The sequence below is a fragment of the Chanodichthys erythropterus genome, chromosome 20 (assembly GCF_024489055.1).
Source record: "Chanodichthys erythropterus isolate Z2021 chromosome 20, ASM2448905v1, whole genome shotgun sequence".
Taxonomy (NCBI): Eukaryota; Metazoa; Chordata; class Actinopteri; order Cypriniformes; family Xenocyprididae; genus Chanodichthys; species Chanodichthys erythropterus.
Window position 1 is genome coordinate 36,907,950 of NC_090240.1, and position 22,625 is coordinate 36,930,574.

General features: G+C 42.0%; 1 protein-coding gene across 9 annotated transcripts; it reads right to left on the reverse strand.

The window, feature by feature from the left end:
• Positions 1 to 1,077: 1,077 nt before the first annotated feature.
• Positions 1,078 to 22,591, reverse strand: LOC137009773 (E3 ubiquitin-protein ligase TRIM21-like). Of its 9 annotated transcripts, none has more exons than XM_067372270.1 (7): positions 20,524 to 22,591; positions 19,991 to 20,077; positions 19,187 to 19,743; positions 18,821 to 18,916; positions 14,876 to 15,023; positions 1,937 to 1,963; positions 1,078 to 1,803 (listed from the first exon to the last, which is right to left on the reverse strand). In XM_067372270.1, exons 3-7 carry the CDS (start codon positions 19,739 to 19,741, stop codon positions 1,253 to 1,255), a joined length of 1,377 nt encoding a protein of 458 aa, XP_067228371.1. In that variant the 5' UTR covers positions 19,742 to 19,743; positions 19,991 to 20,077; positions 20,524 to 22,591; the 3' UTR covers positions 1,078 to 1,252. The 9 variants fall into 9 exon arrangements, with proteins under 9 accessions (XP_067228371.1, XP_067228370.1, XP_067228375.1 ...); XM_067372269.1 differs by having other exon boundaries at positions 19,985 to 20,077; XM_067372274.1 differs by having other exon boundaries at positions 19,991 to 20,095.
• Positions 22,592 to 22,625: the final 34 nt, after the last annotated feature.

Here is a 22,625-nt window from a genome sequence, read left to right on the forward strand (position 1 = left end):
TGTGATCAGTAATACATTGAGAATCCTTGCCAATGAGAAGACTGTAGACTATTTAATTTGATATATTTTGTGCATTTATTTTGATGCTTCTTTAATGTCAGTTGATATAAAATAACAAAAAATCACTCAAGTCAGGGATGTAAACTGTATTTAATACTGTCCTAAAATGGCCAGTTGCTTCGGCTTCAAACTGACGTTATCCGTCGCCCACTGACAACAATGTGAGCATTGAGAACATCATGGATGGTGCAGGACCTTGTATCGGTGAAGACGCCAAGCTCTCCATCGTCCTGAAGAACAAGAGCTCAAAGCAGCGCACGGCCAGTCTGCTGTATGAGGTGCTGGTCATGAACTACACTGTTCATGAAACAAACAGAAACTCTACATTCTTTGATTGTGTTTGTACTGTTTTCAGCCTCTAGATGGCGCTGTGGTGTGTAAAGAGTTGACAGTCAAGATCACGTTCCAGAACCTGCTGTCACAAGTGTTGAAGAACGTTTTGTTCCGGATAGAGGGAATGGGAATGCAGAGCATTTCAGGTATATTTAATAATTCAGTAATTGGAAACTGATTCAACAACAAAGATCCTCCATGTTTTATTCATATCACATTTATTTGTTGTAATGTTTATGTGAGCAGATGTTCATGAGCTTGAATCATTCTCCAATGCGTTTTTGCATGATTAGCAAGCTGTTTAGATTATGAGCAATATCAGTTAAAGAACTGAACATGTCTTTATTCAGATTTTGCAGTTCTTCCATTGTCAACCAAAAACCTCAACATTTCACAAGTAATTCAGTATTAACAGATGTAGAGGAGAGAGAAAATGGCTTCAGAGATTTCCTTTAAAAAAACATATAAAACAAAGTTTGGAAATGTATCATGTAAAATTTCACCATATAATATTAAATCAAATTATGTAAAATTGCATAGTATCAAAAGCTACAGATATGTATTAAGTATAAATGAAAGAGAAAAGCAAACAAATCATTGTGTTGACTAGAAACATATAGGCTAGTAACACATTGGCCATTCAAATGTAGCCGTGATGAAATAAAAACAACATGTAACTCAAAATATAGTTCATTATAATTGGTATTTATTGTCAGTGGCTGATTTTTTTTTAAAGGCTTGAATATACAGTTCTTGTTTTGCACACATTTTTTATATCACATTAATTTCTTTATAACTAAGTAAAATTTACTTGATTGTGGTTTGTGCAAATTATTTTTGGGGGGTTTATTTACATATTCTAATACTTTAAAGGTGAGACAGGTGTGATGATTAGTGGACATGAGGTTTTACCTTTATCATTATCACCTGGGTTAAAATATGGATAGAGTTTGTCAGTGAAAGTCTGACCAGTGAAAGAGTAGATAAGAGATCTGGAGTCCACGTCATAAAAAGAGACCAGACCCTCCTCATAATCCACAAACACTCCCACCTTCTCAGGTTTCACTTTCAGAGATAAAGAGACAGGTGGATTTTCACAAGCTGAATATTCATTTTCATTCTCCAGAATCACAGTCCAGAATCCATCCTCAGGACTCAGAATGATCTCCCCCTTCCTGTTAATGGATTCTCTGATCACTCCTAATTCCCACCCAGTCTTTCCCTTCACCTGCACCTCATAGTAAAATCTCCCTGAACTGAATCCCTGCTTTGCCAGAACACAACAAGCCTTATTAAATCTCTCTGGGTTTTTTGGGACGACCTGCTTAATGTCTCCACGACTGACTTGTTTTCCATCATCAGACAGATAGAGATGGTGATTTGCTGTATCAGGATCCAGAGTCACACCCACTGAGAGAGATCAGACAGTCAACTTAAGACAAAATAATTTTAGATACAGTATACAATACAGATTATCAAGTGAATTTTTATTTTTTTTTCTATAAATGTAAATAAAAAGAAAATAGTGTCAATCTCACTGTACCTGCAAACTTCTGCACAAACTTCAACTCTGTGGACACAGATGACAATATAATGATTAATTATTTATGGGAATATTTAAGTTGGCTTGAAAAAGCCAACTTACTGATCTACTACTTAAGCTTATTAAGTTGGCTTGAAAAAGCCAACTTACTGATCTACTACTTAAGCTTATTATTAAGTTGGCTTGAAAAAGCCAACTTACTGTAATCCTATTTAAACTTATTATTATTAATGGTGCTTGCCAAAGGCAAAGCTCCATTCTTATTCTCCTGCATACTTATTATTCTTCTTCTTCCACTTTTTTTCTGCGCGCTACTCCTCCCGCAGCGTTTGTCCTAGACCCATGAATGAGGTGTCAAATCGACCGGCTCATTGAGGAGAGGTGTGCTATGACTTTTATAAGCGATCGGACCAACGATGTTCGCACAGCGGACGAAAAAGCGGCCAAAAAAGTCCCATTGACTTACATTGAAAAATTCAAATTCACGAACATTCCGTCTCTCTCAACTGTCACTTTCTCACACACACTCACACACGCAGGCCCTTAGAAGCCTTTCTCTCTCAGACACAGACACTCATTTTCTTCCACTTTTATTTCTGCGTGCTACTCCTCCCGCAGCGTTTGTCCTAGACCCATGAATGAGGTGTCAAATCGACCGGCTCATTGAGGAGATGTGTGTTATGACTTTTATAAGCGATCGGACCAACGATGTTCGCACAGGGGGCGAAAAAGCGGCCAAAAAAGTCCCATTGACTTTCAATGGCGGAATCTTCAGAAATTTGAATTTCAACTGTCACTTTCTCACACACACCCACACACGCAGGCCCTTAGAACCCTTTTCTCTCACTCACTCACTATTGATCACAGTGTCATAGAGACAAGGGGGCGGGCTCATTTCACTCAGGCAACCAATCAGTGTCTCAGGATCATTGTGAAGCTATCAAGCCACGCCCTAGCAACCATATAGAGCACCATAGCAACAAGTTCCATAGACTTCCATTGAAAAAGATCAAAGGAATATCTTTGGATAGGAGTGTCATAGAAACATGAGGGTGGGCTCATTTGACTAGGGGCAGCAAACAGCCAATCACAAAATCACCTTAAACACTTCATAGCCACGCCCTAGTAACCATTTAGAGCACCCTAGCAACCCAAATCAAAGAGGGATATCTTCAAATCTGAATATCATAGAGGCATGAGGGTTGGTTTATATCATTCATACTGGCAAGCAGCCTTTGGTTTATCATTACTGGCAGCTGCCAAGCCACTCCCTAGCAACTAAACAGAGTACCCTAGCAACCGTTTAGCAAGATCTATATCTCTGCATCAGAACATCGTAAAGACATGGGGGTTGGTTTATATTGTCAAGCAGCCTTTGGAGTATCATCATTGGCAGCTGCCAGGCCACTCCCTAGCAACCAAACAGAGTACCTTAGCAACCGTTTAGCAAGATCTATATCTCTGCATCAGAGCATCATAGAGACATGGCGGTTGGCTCTTTTGACTCATGCTAGCAAACTGGACTTCCAACATGCTACACATGCTAGCAATGAATAGCTACATGCTAATAGTGATTAGCTAATTGCTAAAGTGGACTGAGAACATGCTAAGACCTCTATAGAAACTCCATAGTAACTATCTGTGACAACTACCAACCACCTAGTAACACCATAGCAACCACCCAGAACACCCTAGCAACCACCTAGCAACACCGTAGTGACCACCCCAGGTACCTTAGCAACTGCCTAGCAACACCCTAGCAACCACCCAGGTTACCATAGCAACCGCCTAGCAACCACCCAGAACACCCTAGCAACCGCCTAGCAACACCTTAGCAACCACTCCAAATACCTTAGCAACTGCCTAGCAACACCCTAGCAACCACCCAGGTTACCATAGCAACAGCCTAGCAACCACCCAGAACACCCTGGCAACCGCCTAGCAACACCTTAGCAACTACCCCAAGTACCTTAGCAACTGCCTAGCAACACCCTAGCAACCACTCAGGTTACCATAGCAACCGCCTAGCAACCACCCAGAACACCTTAGCAACCGCCTAGCAACACCATAGCAACCACCCAAAATACCTTAGCAACCGCCTAGCAACACCCTAGCAACCACCCCAGTTACCATAGCAACCACCTAGCAACCACCAAGAACACCTTAGCAACCGCCTAGCAACACCTTAGCAACCACTACAAGTACCTTAGCAACTGCCTAGCAACACCTTAGCAACCACCCAGGTTACCATAGCAACCGCCTAGCAAACACCCAGAACACCCTAGCAACCGCCTAGCAACACCTTAGCAACTACCCCAAGTACCTTAGCAACCGCATAGCAACCACACAGAACACCCTAGCAACCGCCTAGCAACACCTTAGCAACCACCCCAAGTACCCCGACTTAGCAACCGCCTAGCAACCGGGTACCGAATTTTGCCACTGCAAGCACCATTCACATTTTCTTCAGGAAATGTACATTCTAGTTAATGGTGCTTGCCAAAGGCAAAGCTCCATTCTTATTATTGCTCATACTTATTATTAATGGTGCTTGCCAAAGGCAAAGCTCCATTCTTATTCTCCTGCATACTTATTATTCTTCTTCTTCCACTTTTTTTCTGCGCGCTACTCCTCCCGCAGCGTTTGTCCTAGACCCATGAATGAGGTGTCAAATCGACCGGCTCATTGAGGAGAGGTGTGCTATGACTTTTATAAGCGATCGGACCAACGATGTTCGCACAGCGGACGAAAAAGCGGCCAAAAAAGTCCCATTGACTTACATTGAAAAATTCAAATTCACGAACATTCCGTCTCTCTCAACTGTCACTTTCTCACACACACTCACACACGCAGGCCCTTAGAAGCCTTTCTCTCTCAGACACAGACACTCATTTTCTTCCACTTTTATTTCTGCGCGCTACTCCTCCCGCAGCGTTTGTCCTAGACCCATGAATGAGGTGTCAAATCGACCGGCTCATTGAGGAGATGTGTGTTATGACTTTTATAAGCGATCGGACCAACGATGTTCGCACAGGGGGCGAAAAAGCGGCCAAAAAAGTCCCATTGACTTTCAATGGCGGAATCTTCAGAAATTTGAATTTCAACTGTCACTTTCTCACACACACCCACACACGCAGGCCCTTAGAACCCTTTTCTCTCACTCACTCACTATTGATCACAGTGTCATAGAGACAAGGGGGCGGGCTCATTTCACTCAGGCAACCAATCAGTGTCTCAGGATCATTGTGAAGCTATCAAGCCACGCCCTAGCAACCATATAGAGCACCATAGCAACAAGTTCCATAGACTTCCATTGAAAAAGATCAAAGGAATATCTTTGGATAGGAGTGTCATAGAAACATGAGGGTGGGCTCATTTGACTAGGGGCAGCAAACAGCCAATCACAAAATCACCTTAAACACTTCATAGCCACGCCCTAGTAACCATTTAGAGCACCCTAGCAACCCAAATCAAAGAGGGATATCTTCAAATCTGAATATCATAGAGGCATGAGGGTTGGTTTATATCATTCATACTGGCAAGCAGCCTTTGGTTTATCATTACTGGCAGCTGCCAAGCCACTCCCTAGCAACTAAACAGAGTACCCTAGCAACCGTTTAGCAAGATCTATATCTCTGCATCAGAACATCGTAAAGACATGGGGGTTGGTTTATATTGTCAAGCAGCCTTTGGAGTATCATCATTGGCAGCTGCCAGGCCACTCCCTAGCAACCAAACAGAGTACCTTAGCAACCGTTTAGCAAGATCTATATCTCTGCATCAGAGCATCATAGAGACATGGCGGTTGGCTCTTTTGACTCATGCTAGCAAACTGGACTTCCAACATGCTACACATGCTAGCAATGAATAGCTACATGCTAATAGTGATTAGCTAATTGCTAAAGTGGACTGAGAACATGCTAAGACCTCTATAGAAACTCCATAGTAACTATCTGTGACAACTACCAACCACCTAGTAACACCATAGCAACCACCCAGAACACCCTAGCAACCACCTAGCAACACCGTAGTGACCACCCCAGGTACCTTAGCAACTGCCTAGCAACACCCTAGCAACCACCCAGGTTACCATAGCAACCGCCTAGCAACCACCCAGAACACCCTAGCAACCGCCTAGCAACACCTTAGCAACCACTCCAAATACCTTAGCAACTGCCTAGCAACACCCTAGCAACCACCCAGGTTACCATAGCAACAGCCTAGCAACCACCCAGAACACCCTGGCAACCGCCTAGCAACACCTTAGCAACTACCCCAAGTACCTTAGCAACTGCCTAGCAACACCCTAGCAACCACTCAGGTTACCATAGCAACCGCCTAGCAACCACCCAGAACACCTTAGCAACCGCCTAGCAACACCTTAGCAACCACCCTAAATACCTTAGCAACTGCCTAGCAACACCCTAGCAACCACCCCAGTTACCATAGCAACCACCTAGCAACCACCAAGAACACCTTAGCAACCGCCTAGCAACACCTTAGCAACCACTACAAGTACCTTAGCAACTGCCTAGCAACACCTTAGCAACCACCCAGGTTACCATAGCAACCACCTAGCAAACACCCAGAACACCCTAGCAACCGCCTAGCAACACCTTAGCAACTACCCCAAGTACCTTAGCAACCGCATAGCAACCACACAGAACACCCTAGCAACCGCCTAGCAACACCTTAGCAACCACCCCAAGTACCCCGACTTAGCAACCGCCTAGCAACCGGGTACCGAATTTTGCCACTGCAAGCACCATTCACATTTTCTTCAGGAAATGTACATTCTAGTTCTTCTTCTTCTTCTTCTGGACACAATTTCTGCGCGCTACTCCTCCCGCAGTTTTTGTCCTAGACCCATGAATGAGGTGTCAAATCGACCGGCTCATTGAGGACAGGTGTGCTATGACTTTTATAAGCGATCGGACCAACGATGTTCGCACAGCGGACGAAAAAGCGGCCAAAAAAGTCCCATTGACTTACATTGAAAAATTCAAATTCACGAACATTCCGTCTCTCTCAACTGTCACTTTCTCACACACACTCACACACGCAGGCCCTTAGAAGCCTTTGTCTCTCAGACACAGACACTTATTTTCTTCCACTTTTATTTCTGCGCGCTATTTCTCCCGCAGCGTTTGTCCTAGACCCATGAATGAGGTGTCAAATCGACCGGCTTATTGAGGAGAGGTGTGCTATTTTTTTTTTAAGCGATCGGACCAACGATGTTCGCACAGGGGGCGAAAAAGCGGCCAAAAAAGTCCCATTGACTTTCAATGGCGGAATCTTCAGAAATTTGAATTTCAACTGTCACTTTCTCACACACACTCACACACGCAGGCCCTTAGAAGCCTTTCTCTCTCAGACACAGACACTCATTTTCTTCCACTTTTTTTTTCTGCGCGCTACTCCTCCCGCAGTTTTTGTCCTAGACCCATGAATGAGGTGTCAAATCGACCGGCTCATTGAGGAGAGGTGTGCTATGACTTTTATAAGCGATCGGGTGTACGATGTTCGTCCGGCGGGCGAAAAAGTAGCGAAAAAAATCCCATAGACTTTGCATTGGGACAAACTTTGACGAGTAATAGCTCCTAACTAGAATTTCATAGAAACATGTGGGTTACCAGGTTTGAAGAGCCTGATAGGCTCTCTCAGACCATACCTCAAAATGGGGTGTAAGTTGTACCCCTGGGGCGCAAGAGCTGCCCAAAGTTGCCCCATAGACATACTATGGTGAAGCCGTGCCCATGAACCAGGAAGTACTGTGTTTTTCCTACTATGGGAAATTACATAGGGATTTTGTATTGAACATAACTCTGGATCACAATGTCATAGAGACAAGGGGGTGGGCTCATATTACTCAGGCAACCAATCAGTCTCTCAGGATCATTGTGAAGCTATCAAGCCACGCCCTAGCAACCATATAGAGCACCATAGCAACAAGTTCCATAGACTTCCATTGAAAAAGATCAAATGAATATCTTTGGATAGGAGTGTCATAGAAACATGAGGGTGTGCTCATTTGACTCGGGGCAGCAAACGGCCAATCACGAATCACCTTCAAGACATCATAGCCACGCCCTAGCAACCATTCAGAGCACCCTAGCAACCCAAAGCATAGAGGGGATATCTTCAAATCTGAACATCATAGAGGAATGGGGGTTGGTTTATAGCATTCATACTGGCAAGCAGCCTTTGGTTTATCATTACTGGCAGCTGCCAAGCCACTCCCTAGCAACCAAACAGAGTACCCTAGCAACCGTTTAGCAAGATCTATATCTCTGCATCAGAACATCGTAAAGACATGGGGGTTGGTTTATATTGACAAGCAGCCTTTGGAGTATCATCATTGGTAGCTACCAGGCCACTCCCTAGCAACCAACCAGATTACCCTAGCAACCGTTTTTCAAGATCCATATCTCTGCATCAGAACATCATAAAGACATGGGGGTTGGTTTATATTGTCAAGCAGCCTTTGGAGTATCATCATTGGCAACTGCCAAGCCACTCCCTAGCAACCAAACAGAGTACCCTAGCAACCATTTAGCGATGCCTATATCTCTGCATCAGAACATCGTAGAGACATGGGGGTTGGCTTTTTTGACTCATGCTAGCAAACTGTACTTGCAACATGCTACACATGCTAGCAGTTAATAGCTACATGCTAATAGTGATTAGCTAAGTGCTAAAGTGGGCTGAGAACATGCTAAGAACTCTATAGAAACTCCATAGTAACTATCTGTGCCAACTACCAACCACCTAGTAACACCATAGCAACCACCCTGGTTACCATAGCAACCGCCCAGAACACCCTAGCAACCGCCTAGCAACACAGTAGTGACCACTCCAGGTACCTTAACAACTGCCTAGCAACACCCTAGCAACCACCCTGGTTACCATAGCAATCGCATAGCAACCACCCAGAACACCATAGCAACCGCCTAGCAACGCCTTAGCAACCACCCCAAGTACCTTAGCAACTGCCTAGCAACACCCTAGCAACCACCCTGGTTACCATAGAAACCGCCTAGCAACCGCCTAGCAACACCTTAGCAACCACCCCAAGTACCTTAGCAACTGCCTAGCAACACCCTAGCAACCACCCTGGTTACCATAGAAACCGCCTAGCAACCGCCTAGCAACACCTTAGCAACCACCCCAAGTACCTTAGCAACTGCCTAGCAACACCCTAGCAACCACCCAGGTTACCATAGCAACCACCTAGCAACCACCCAGAACACCCTAGCAACCGCCTAGCAACACCTTAGCAACCACCCCAAGTACCTTAGCAACCGCCTAGCAACTGAGTGCCGATTTTGCCACTGCAAGCACCATTCACATTTTCTTCAGGAAATGTACATTCTAGTTAAGTTGGCTTGAAAAAGCCAACTTACTGATCTACTACTTAAGCTTATTATTATTCTTCTTAGACTAAATTTCTAAATGCATCTCCTCCTAGACTGTTCAAGCTACAACCACCAAACTCGGACTAGACCTTCAGACTATTCTGACTTAGTGTGCTATATCTTTTCAGACTGATCAGACTTACGGTTTTCCTAAAAAAGCTGATCAAAACTTGGAAAAATCCCATTGACTTTCATTGACGGAATGTTCAAATGAGCCAAGACTATTCAAACTCCAACTGTCAAAATTCAAATTTTGACAGTTGGAGAGGCTCATCAGACTCCATTAGCTCCATTAGCTGCCATTCTATGTACTATTTCTAATCCATTGAGACTCATTCAAACTTCCATTCTATCTAATATGTCCTATCTATCTATCTATCTATCTATCAAACTAAATCTATCTATCTATCTATCTATCTATCTATCTATCTATCTATCTATCTATCTATCTATCTATCTATCTATCTATCTATCTATCAAACTAAATCTAGCTATTTATCTATCTATCTATCTATCTATTTGTCTTTCTTATCTATCTATCTATCTATCTATCTATCTATCTATCTATCTATCTATCAAACTAAATCTAGCTATTTATCTATCTATCTATTTCTCTTTCTAATCTATCTATATATCTATTTCTCTTTCTAATCTATCTATCTCTATCTATCTATCTATTTCTCTTTCTAATCTATCTATCTATCTATCTATCTATCTATCTATCTATCTATCTATCAAACTAAATCTAGCTATTTATCTATCTATCTATCAAACTAAATCTATCTATCTATCTATCTATCTATTTCTCTTTCTAATCTATCTATCTATCTATCTATCAAACTAAATCTAGCTATTTATCTATCTATCTATCTATCTATCTATTTCTCTTTCTAATCTATCTATCAGACTATATCTATCTATCAAACTAAATCTATTTCTCTTTCTAATCTATCTATCTATCAAACTAAATCTAGCTATTTCTCTATCTATCTATCTATCCCTTCTCATCTATCTATCTATCTATCTATCTATCACTTCTCATCTATCAATCTATCTATCTTCTCATCTATCACTTCTCATCTATCTATCTATTTTCTCATCTATCACTTCTCATCTATCTCTCTTCTCATCTATCACTTCTCATCTATCTCTCTTCTCATCTATCTCTCTATCTCTCTATCTATCTATGATCAACTCTCATAGCAACCACCCAAAACAACCTAGCAACCACCCAGAACACCATGGCAACTGCATAGCAACTACACAAATCACCCTGGCATCATCCTAGCAACCAGCCTGGATACAATAGCAACCGCATAGCAACACCATGGCAACCACCCCGAGTACCCATAGCAACCAAACAGAGTGCCCTAGCAACCATTTTGCAAAATCTATATCTCTGCATCAGAACATCGTACAGACATGGGGGTTGGTTTATATTGTCAAGCAGCCTTTGGAGTATCATCATTGGTAGCTGGCAAGCCACTCCCTAGCAACCAAACAGAGTACCCTAGCAACCGTTTTGCAAAATCTATATCTCTGCATCAGAACATCGTACAGACATGGGGGTTGGTTTATATTGTCAAGCAGCCTTTGGAGTATCATCACTGGTAGCTGCCAAGCCACTCCATAGCAACCAAATAGAGTAGCCTAGCAACCATTTTGCAAAATCTATATCTCTGCATCAGAACATCGTACAGACATGGGGGTTGGTTTATATTGTCAAGCAGCCTTTGGAGTATCATCATTGGTAGCTGCCAAGCCACTCCCTAGCAACCAAACAGAGTACCCTAGCAACCGTTTTGCAAGATCTATATCTCTTCATCAGAACATCGTACAGACATGGGGGTTGGTTTGTATTGTCAAGCAGCCTTTGGAGTATCATCATTGGTAGCTGCCAAGCCACTCCCTAGCAACAAACAGAGTACCCTAGCAACTGTATTGCAAAATCTATATCTCTGCATCAGAACATTGTAGAGACATGGCGGTTGGCTCTTCTGACTCATGCTAGCAATCTGGACTTCCAACATGCTAGCAGTGAATAGCTACATGCTAATGGTGATTAGCTAAGTGCTACACTGGGCTAAGAACATGCTAATAACTCTATAAAAACTCCATAATATCCATCTGTGACAACTATCTATCTATCTATCTATCTATCTAATCGATCAGTCTGTTTAATTATCTAGCTATCTATCTAGCTTTTAAAACTACAATTCTAAAACTTAAACTATTTCAAACTGAAAAGCTTCAAACTACAAACTTTTAAAACTTCTTCAAACTTTCTGGCTATGCTTTTTCAAGCCAACTTAAAGTTTGTCTACAAACTTTTTTATCTAGTTATTATTATTATTCTTAGACTAAATTTCTAAATGCATCTCCTCCTAGACTGTTCAAGCTACAACCACCAAACTCGGACTAGACCTTCAGACTATTCTGACTTAGTGTGCTATATCTTTTCAGACTGATCAGACTTACGGTTTTCCTAAAAAAGCTGATCAAAACTTGGAAAAATCCCATTGACTTTCATTGACGGAATGTTCAAATGAGCCAAGACTATTCAAACTCCAACTGTCAAAATTCAAATTTTGACAGTTGGAGAGGCTCATCAGACTCCATTAGCTCCATTAGCTGCCATTCTATGTACTATTTCTAATCCATTGAGACTCATTCAAACTTCCATTCTATCTAATATGTCTTATCTATCTATCTATCTATCTATCTATCTATCTATCTATCAAACTAAATCTATCTATCTATCTATCTATCTATCTATCTATCTATCAAACTAAATCTAGCTATTTATCTATCTATCTATCTATTTCTCTTTCTAATCTATCTATCTATCTATCTATCTATTTCTCTTTCTAATCTATCTATCTATCTATCTATTTCTCTTTCTAATCTATCTATCTATCTATTTCTCTTTCTAATCTATCTATCTATCTCTATCTATCTATCAAACTAAATCTAGCTATTTATCTATCTATCTATCTATCTATCAAACTAAATCTATCTATCTATCTATCTATCTATCTATCAAACTAAATCTAGCTATTTATCTATCTATCTATCTATCTATCTATCTATCTATCTATCTCTCTTTCTAATCTATCTATCTATCTATCTATTTATCTTTCTAATCTATCTATCTATCTATCTATCTATCTATCTATCTATCAAACTAAATCTAGCTATTTATCTATCTATCTATCTATCTATCTATCTATCTATTTCTCTTTCTAATCTATCTATCTATCAAACTATATCTATCTATCAAACTAAATCTAGCTATTTATCTATCTATCTATCTATTTCTCTTTCTAATCTATCTATCTATCTATCTATCTATTTCTCTTTCTAATCTATCTATCTATCTATCTATTTCTCTTTCTAATCTATCTATCTATCTATCTATCAAACTAAATCTAGCTATTTATCTATCTATCTATCTATCTAATCTATCTATCTATCTATCTATCTATCTATCTATCTATCTATCTATCTCTCAAACTAAATCTAGCTATTTATCTATCTATCTATCAAACTAAATCTATCTATCTATCTATCTATCTATCAAACTAAATCTAGCTATTTATCTATCTATCTATCTATCTATCTATCTTTCTAATCTATCTATCTATCTATCTATTTCTCTTTCTAATCTATCTATCAAACTATATCTATCTATCAAACTAAATCTATCTATTTCTCTTTCTAATCTATCTATCTATCAAACTAAATCTAGCTATTTCTCTATCTATCTATCTATCTATCTATCTATCCCTTCTCATCTATCTATCTATCTATCTATCACTTCTCATCTATCAATCTATCTATCTTCTCATCTATCACTTCTCATCTATCTATCTATTTTCTCATCTATCACTTCTCATCTATCTCTCTTCTCATCTATCTCTCTTCTCATCTATCACTTCTCATCTATCTCTCTATCTCTCTATCTATCTATCTATCTATCTATGATCAACTCTCATAGCAACCACCCAAAACAACCTAGCAACCACCCAGAACACCACGGCAACTGCATAGCAACTACACAAATCACCCTGGCATCATCCTAGCAACCAGCCTGGATACAATAGCAACCGCATAGCAACACCATGGCAACCACCCCGAGTACCCATAGCAACCAAACAGAGTGCCCTAGCAACCATTTTGCAAAATCTATATCTCTGCATCAGAACATCGTACAGACATGGGGGTTGGTTTATATTGTCAAGCAGCCTTTGGAGTATCATCATTGGTAGCTGGCAAGTCACTCCCTAGCAACCAAACAGTACCCTAGTAACCATTTTGCAAAATCTGTATCTCTGCATCAGAACATCGTCCAGACATGGGGGTTGGTTTATATTGTCAAGCAGCCTTTGGAGTATCATCATTGGTAGCTGGCAAGCCACTCCCTAGCAACCAAACAGAGTACCCTAGCAACCGTTTTGCAAAATCTATATCTCTGCATCAGAACATCGTACAGACATGGGGGTTGGTTTGTATTGTCAAGCAGCCTTTGGAGTATCATCATTGGTAGCTGCCAAGCCACTCCCTAGCAACAAACAGAGTACCCTAGCAACTGTATTGCAAAATCTATATCTCTGCATCAGAACATTGTAGAGACATGGCGGTTGGCTCTTCTGACTCATGCTAGCAATCTGGACTTCCAACATGCTAGCAGTGAATAGCTACATGCTAATGGTGATTAGCTAAGTGCTACACTGGGCTTAGAACATGCTAATAACTCTATAAAAACTCCATAATATCCATCTGTGACAACTATCTATCTATCTATCTATCTATCTAATCGATCAGTCTGTTTAATTATCTAGCTATCTATCTAGCTTTTAAAACTACAATTCTAAAACTTAAACTATTTCAAACTGAAAAGCTTCAAACTACAAACTTTTAAAACTTCTTCAAACTTTCTGGCTATGCTTTTTCAAGCCAACTTAAAGTTTGTCTACAAACTTTTTTATCTAGTTTCAAGTTAACATTTTGTTTTTCTTTTTGGAAGCATCAGTGGAATGTAGTGAGTTCTGGTTATGTATTTGTGTTTGTACACAGATAGTTACATCATGTAAGTTACATGTCTCTAAAGTAAGTTAAAGTAATACTGCTTTAGCTGGTTGTGATGTGAGTTAAAGTTTGGATAGAACTACTGGGTTTAGTGAGTCTTTTATTATACTTTTATCTAATGCTAACATAGCAAGTTTAAGTTATATTTCTGAAACTGTGATTGTTGTAACTTTTTTTGTTAAATAATAATTTCTGTGATGTTAAATGTAAAAACAGAGAAAAATATGCCGATACTTTTATAATGTTTTCTGTTTATTTTGAAAGGTAAGCGTCTCAATTTTCTAGAACTGTTACTAACATTGATCCTTTGTAGACTTAGAAAAACATCAGCAGTGATCACCGTATGCCACCGATGCTTAAATTGGATTTAAAAAAAATAATATTCTTAGATTACTGGCCAAAAAAAATCTATACATTGTATTTAAAACTCACATACCAGTTTGAATGATTTTTTCATTTAGTGTTTCTTGAGTTTTCTTCAGTAGAGTCAGAGCTCTATACAGAGAGTTCACATTCACATCCGAGTCAATCCTGATCTTAGTCCAGTTCTTGTTGTGTGGACGACTGCACAGAGATGAGTTCATCTACAACAGGAGAGAGAGGATTATTAAATATGTTATTTTTTATTTTAAGTCACGTTCGACGTTACGTCGATACTAACGTAATGGGGTCTCACTTGGGAGTCCAATCACCTCCAAGTGGTACAAAACGTGAACCACCGAGAATGAGAGGTGGTGAGGTGGAGGAGAGCACACCCAGTCCAAGTTCCAGGGGGGTATGACCAGGCCGAGTTGGGGCTCCATACGGCCGGTGTAGGGGGGGCGCCCTTGGGCCCCCTTTGTGCTCAGAGTCTGGAGCTCCAAGTCGGCTTGGTTCCCGAGTTACTCCCGGTCCAAGTTCCAAAAGAAGATCGATCGTATCTCGGCCACGGGAATTGGCCAGTGAGATTTACATGCCGGGCAACACCCCCGGCATCCGCGTATAAATAGGACCGGCTTACCCACTTCCATTCATACTTTTGCTTCAGAGCCGATCAGTTGTGTGATCATTCTCTCACCTTCAACAAAGAAAGTACAAATTTCTCAGAGCAAAAAGAGCAATTTTAATTGCTTGGAGTGATCTCCACAACAGCAATTTTCATTGCTTTTACTGTTTTTGTTCTGGTGGCTGCAGCTTGCGGATCTCTCTCTGTCTGGTGGGAAGGCACGTTCAGCGGTGTGTGTGTGACAGCACGCTTGCACAGGACGGTGCGGCACTCATCCCTGTGTGCTTCAGCTAAAAGAGCAGTTCTAAAAGAGCAAAGCATGGGCGATCAGCGTCTTTTTCAAGATGTCTTTTCATCCGTGTGTTTCTGGATGTGGTCGTTTCCTGACCTTGTCTGACGGCCATGATCGCTGTCTCACTTGTCTGGGTAAACAGCATGCTGAGTCAGAGCTCGTGGATGGTACATGCCCTCACTGCGAGGGCATGTCCATGTTGGCATTGCGATCGTGACTCTCCCTCTTTAACACAGAGGTACAAGTGCCCTCTGATGCTACCCAGCCCCCTGCAGCTTCAAAAGCTGCTGGTCTGGTTAGCACTCTGGGAGATCTGAGGGTCACAATGGGAGCTTCTTTGTCGGATTCGTCCCCACGATCCTCCCACTCCTCTAGCACGCCATGTGCCATCGAGTTGCCGGCTGCTGCCACTTTCGGTGCTCCCGATGAGGATCAGATATCGATCGATGCATCAGAGAGTGGGCTTTTGGTCTCTGAAGAGGATGACAAAGCCGATCTTCCGCCCTCCGGGGTGGACGGTCAGGCGGAGTCGGATTCAGAGTTAACGGCCATGCTTGCACGGGCCGCCGCGGGCATCGGACTCGAGTGGAACCCTCCACCCTGTCCCGAGTGCTCGCGGTTGGATGATTGGTTTCTAGGTGCGGGGCGTGGTTCTCAGCCACTTGCCACCCCAGTGCCTTTCTCCCCGGAGGAGCATGAGGAGGTCCAGAAGACATGGAAGGCTGCCAGAAAACCGATCTTCTGCCTCCTCCACTCTCAGTAACCTCGATGGTGGGCTGCCAAGGTGTGGACCTGGCGGAATCGTCCACGTCTCCTGTCCAAGGCGAGTAAGACCACGGCAGCCCAGGCCTCCACCCTGCACGCCATGGCCATCTTGCAGCTCCCTTCGAGACCCTTGAGTCAGTCGAGCTGAAACATCTGTCATTAAATACCGCGCTCACTTCCTTTAAGAGGGTTGGGGACCTTCAGGCATTTTTGGTCAGTGAATCGTGCCTAGAATTCGGGCCAGCTTCCTCTCACGTTATCCTGAGACCCTGGCTTGGATATGTGCCCAAAGTTCCCACCACTACCTTCCAAGACCAGGTGGTGAACTTGCAAGCGCTGCCCCTGGAGGAGGCAGACCCAGCCCTAGCGTTGCTGTGTCCCTTTCATGCCCTGCGAGTTTACGTGGACCGCACACAGAGCTTCAGAAGCTCTGAGCAGCTCTCTGTTTGCTTTGAAGGTCAGCAGAAGGGAAAGATTGTCTCCAAACAGAGGTTGGCCCACTGGATAGTGGATGCCATCGCCTTGGCGTACCTGTCCCAAGGCGAGCCGTGCCCCCTCGGGTTGTGAGCTCACTCCACTTGGGGTGTTGCTTTCTCCTGGTCATTGGCGCACAGTGCCTCTGTAGCAGACATCTGCAGAGCTGCAGGCTGGGTGACATTTTACATTCGCAAGATTTTATAATCTCCGAGTGGACCCGGTGTCCACCCATGTGCTGTCTACACATAGGTAGCCACGGGTTTTTGCTTGCTTGTGCCATTTCCCTCGGACGAGGGAATACGAGCATTTTCCTGCTCCTCAGTTAAGTTCCCCACATGGTGAACCCTGTGGAGTTCCTCCTGCATCCTGCGGCAGTCAAACGCAGCGGAGACGTCCGACGCCAGGTCCAGTATTTGTGTGCATGCCCGGTTGGTCAGCCCTTGTACTGGGCTAGATGCCCATATGATGTGATTGTCCTTGGGTAATCCCATATGTGTCTGTCCATGGTACGGTTTCCCTGATGGTAAACCCAAGTCTTTCCCTGGGCGGCTCTGCTCTGCCCTGTCTATGAGTGATAGAGTTCCTCCCTGGAGGTAGGACCTACATCAGGGATCTTCCATATGTGTTACTGCCCCACAGGTCAGTCCATATGTGTCTTCCACACGCCACCTCCGTTCGGGCAGGGTGTGGTCTCCGTAGCTTTCTTCTCCTTTGGACTGGGAACACTTTCCTGGCATTTTGGTCATGGCTGAAAAATGTGGGAATCGAGCCCCGAAGCACTCTTCCCCAGGGGTAAGGTACAGCTGCTTCGACCATCCCCTGAGTAATGCTCTGTCCGCTCCAACCCACTGGTATGGATGAATTTTCTGGCTTACTCCAGGCACTGGAAGGTTACGACTCTGTGGTTGCACCGGTATTGGGCACGCTTTGGCTTGCCAGCATCTGCTTCCCTAACACTCGTAACGTGGCTTAGTTGCTATGGTGCTTTCCATTGGACCCCATTACATCAGTATCGACGTAACGTTGAACGTGACTGACTGAATGGGAACTTACTATTGTAACCCCCGTTCCCTGAAGGAGGGAACGGAGACGTTCCATCCCCTTGCCATAACCCTGAGTCACCTCTGAACGGCTGGGTACCTATCTCGGCTCCTCAGCAAAATATGAATGGAAGTGAGTATGCCGGTCCTATTTATACCTGGATGCCAGGGGTGTGGCCCGGCATGTAAATCTCACTGGCCAATTCCCATTGGCTTGTTTAATACCACTTGGAGGTGATTGGGCTCCTAAGCGAGACCCAATTATGGCAGTATTGACGTAACATCTCCATTCCCTCCTTCAGGGAACGGGGGTTACAACAGTAGCCTAGACGTTTCTGCTGCAACTCAACTCAGACTAGCTATCCCTTTTTCTCCTAAACACATGCATTACAAGTTCACAGACCTGTATGAGGTGGAGATGATCGTCATTGTGTGAGATCTGCTCCAGCTCAGTGTTTCTCTTCTTCAGCTCAGTGATTTCCTGCTGCAGCTCTTTAATGAGATCTTCAGACTGTTTCTCTGCTGCTTTCTGCTGTTCCTCCATCATCTTCAGCTGCTCAGACTGACATCTCTCAATAGAGCGGATCAGATCAGTGAAGAGCTCAACACTGGATGATTTCTCTTTCTCCGTGTTTCTCTATAAGTTCAAGTAGCAGATTTGTTTATTATGTATTTACATATTTAAATGGAGAGTTTACTAAAAAATAGAAATTCTCATTTCATCTAATGGCCTCAAATCATGTAAACGTTTTTTTTTTATCTAATTTATTAAGCAGATCAAAATATTATAATGCATTTTTCATTTTTTTAACTTCCACTCACCTTTCTCAGCTCTATTGAGTGTTTTATCTCTTGAATCTTCTTCATTCTGTCCTGGATAATCTGATAAACGTCTATCTGTGTCTGAACCAGCTGATTCTACATACAGAGAAAAAACATTTTAGATAAAGTCTGATTTGAATATTGATTTTGAAAACCATTTAAAGACCCCATGGATTCAAAATTGTTGTTTTGTATCTTTTAGTCCATTTCTGATAGTTTTGATGGAAACATGCTGTAAACACTGACAAAAACAAATAATGAAAGGCTATTAGTTTTGGCTGTTTTTTTTTTTTTTTTTAATGTGTCAACATACAAGAAAACTGCATCTCATGGGGTGTTTAAAGTGTTTTGTCTGTAACTCTCTACCTTCTTCTCTCGACTCTCCTCCTCTATAGGAACAGTGTTGTGAGTCCTGTGTTCTCCTTCAGAGCAGGACAGACAAACACATGTCTGATCATCTCTGCAGAACATCTCCAGAGGTCTCTTGTGTTTCTGGCATATATAATCCTCCAGATTTTCCACAGCGTTGATCAGTTTGTGTTTCTTCAGACGTGGGACTCTGAGATGAAGCTCCAGATGATCATCACAGTAAGAGCTTTGACACGTCAGGCAGGACTTCACAGCTTTCTGCTTTCTTTCATCACAGAAGTCACAGAACACCTCAGATTCTTCTAGATTGAGGTTCTTCTTAAAGTGTTGCACAAGGTCTCTGAGTGTTGTATTAATCTTGAGATCAGGTCTTCTGACAAATCTTTCTTTACAGATTGGACAGAAGCCAATCTTTTTGTTCGTCCAGCACTTGCTCAGGCAGGTTCTGCAGAAGTTGTGTCCACATGGAGTAGAGACTGGATCAGTGAATACTTCTAGACAGATGGAGCACTGGAGCTCCTCATTTAGTGCTGAACCATTGCAGGATGCCATGACTGAAAAGATAAGTAATGACAATATATAATCTACATTGCTGAAGAGAGCAACTTTCATAAAAAGTTATGTGCAATAATAATTTAAGTAATTTAGTTTATGTTCTAAAATGGATGCTGCATGGTTAAAAAGTATTATAACTAAAAAAAATATTATAACAACTTAAACTATGAACCACTGTCAAGCAGTCAGAGCAGGCATATATGACAGCAGTTTCTGACAGGAAGTGCCTAAATCACTAACCCTAACCTCACTGAGCCTATAAGCTCCGCCTCTAACTTCCCGTCTGAGACTGCTGGCCATGTGCTTCATACGGCTGTAGTTAGATCTGTTGGGCTGCAGAAGAAGAATCTACTGTAAATACACAAACTAAATATGTGTCTCTGGGAGCCACAGTTCAGCAGATGTAACCAGTTTTTACAAAACCATTTTATACAATCATGAAAAGATATTTTTATATATATGAAAGACAACACAGAAAGGGGTGAAAGTGTAATTTTCCAAACAAATAGCCCACTAAATAAACATCTGTAAGCACCAGGTGTCATTTTTGTTTAATAGACTTTTTACTAGAAAAAACATTATTCTGATTTTTAATTTGTTCATCTTGCCGCCAAATTTAAATTCTTCCTGTTTCTAAAATCTCTAAAATATGACATGACCACAAATAATCAAACTTTGATTTACAGCCAATTTTTTTTTTTTTTTTTTTTTTTTTACCAACAATTTGCTGCTTCATGCTATTAAACTACTGAACAAGCTCTTACATTTCAATCACTTACCTGAGAGTGAATATCAGATCTGGTCGTTGATTTCAGAGTTTCTAAAATGAAGTGCTGTTTGATGAAGCTTCCTATTCATCTCTTACTTTCACTTTCAATGAAGTCTTTTACACACTTGCAGTGATGCTGTAGCTCCGCCCATAATCATGAATATGGAACAGTTCCTATTTCATCCCTGCTGAGTGTGTAACAGTGTAAGAAACTTTTACAATATTAAGTTTTAACAGTTTACACAATTGAAGCTTGATAGAAATGACACACACGAAACATGTTTCACAGTGAAATCTTCTGTGATTTAATGAGTCTTGTACAAAGGTAAAACAATACAATATATAAAGCTATTTAAAAAAGTAGCAAAAATAAATAAATAATGGCATGTTTAAAAAAGTGTGAACACGCAGTCTAATATTTCATAAGTTTATGTGGCAGTTATTCTTATAGTTATCAGATTATTCAAGTGTCTTTAATATTGTTTTATCTTTTTATGACATTTGTCTGCTGTCAGTACATATTACAAGATTGTTTCAAATTACTCAAGAGTTGCTTTTAAAGTCACTTGCTTTATTTACTATCCCTAGTAAAAAAAAGTAATATATTTAAAATACATTTATTTCATATTAAGTGTAGTTTAAATCTATTAACATATTTACTGACATATCACTAGAGACTTACTCATTTAAAAAATAATAAAGTTTTTCTTTATTGCACAATGCACATTTTTTCATGAATACTGCATTATACACCACCCCCGGCCGGAGCTGTGGAAGCTATGGGTCTGGCCCCTGATTCTCGAGTGGTCTTTCCCCATCCACACTTAAGGTCTATGTGGCGGCCATAGCTGCCTTCCACACACCTATAAGTGGTGGCCCTTTGGGGAGACACCAATTGATAGTTTGTTTCCTTCCTGTCGTCCAAGCCAGGGTACCTCTTTAGGACCTGGCAGTGGTTCTTGAGAGGTTATCCCTTGCACCCTTCGAACCCACTGACGAGGTGTCTGAGAAGTTTCTCGCTTTCAGAATGGCCTTCCTGCTAGCTATTACATCCCTCAAAAGGGTTGGGGACCTGCAGGCACTATCTGTTGATCCCTCTTGCCTTGAGTTTGCTCCTGGGAGGGTAAAGGCTATTCTCTACCCTAGGCCGGGATATGTGCCCAAGGGGCCATCGAATGTAGTGTAGTCTATCATCCTGCAGGCTCTTCATCCTTCACCACATGTCAGCTGATCATAAGAGGCTACACCTATTATGCCCTATCCGGGCCCTAGAGGCCTATGTACGGAGATCCTCAGGTTGGAGGAATTCTGACCAACTATTTGTGTTTTGGGTCACTTAAGAAGGGTTCCCCTGCCTCTAAACAGACAGTTAGCAGGTGGATTGTGGAGGCTGTTTCTTCAGTGTATGATGTGTTCAGTTAGTCCTTGCCTCTCCTGATAAGAGCTCACTCAACTAGAGGAGTGATAGCCTCTAAAGCACAGCTATCAGAGGTCTCCCTTCAAGAGGTCTGTGATGCCGCTGGCTGGATCTCCTCACATACTTTCATAAGATATTATAGCTTGGATCTGCACTCAACACCAGGTTCTCAAGTCCTCTCGTCCTGAGCTGTGCCTGACAAGTTTCACACCAGGACAGGCACTAGTCATTGTGGTGCAGTAGATATTTTCTTCTCCAAAGTGTCGTCTTCAACGCAGTGTGAGTTCCCTCGAAAGGGAACGTCTCGGGTTATGACTGTAATCTTTGCTCCCTGAGAAGGGAACAAGATGCTGCATCTCTTTGTCACACCTGAGAACGAATTGCTTCGACCTATCAGAAGCTAACACTGTTCAGTGCCGACTCCCCTTTGTAGCTTCTGTGTACGGTGTCACATGTGACATCATGATGCAACACTAATTTTAGACTGGACTAGTTCTACATGTGCTTCAGACTCTATCATGCTGGAGGCATTCCCCAAAGTGTCGTCTTCTATGCAGAATCTCATTCCCTTCTCAAGGAACCAGGGTTACAGTCATAACCTGAGATGATTTGTAGCCTCGTTACTTTGAATTATCAATCTAATTTTTTGATTTGGTGTGCAGATTCATTTTGGCTTTGTACATAATTTAATCCTT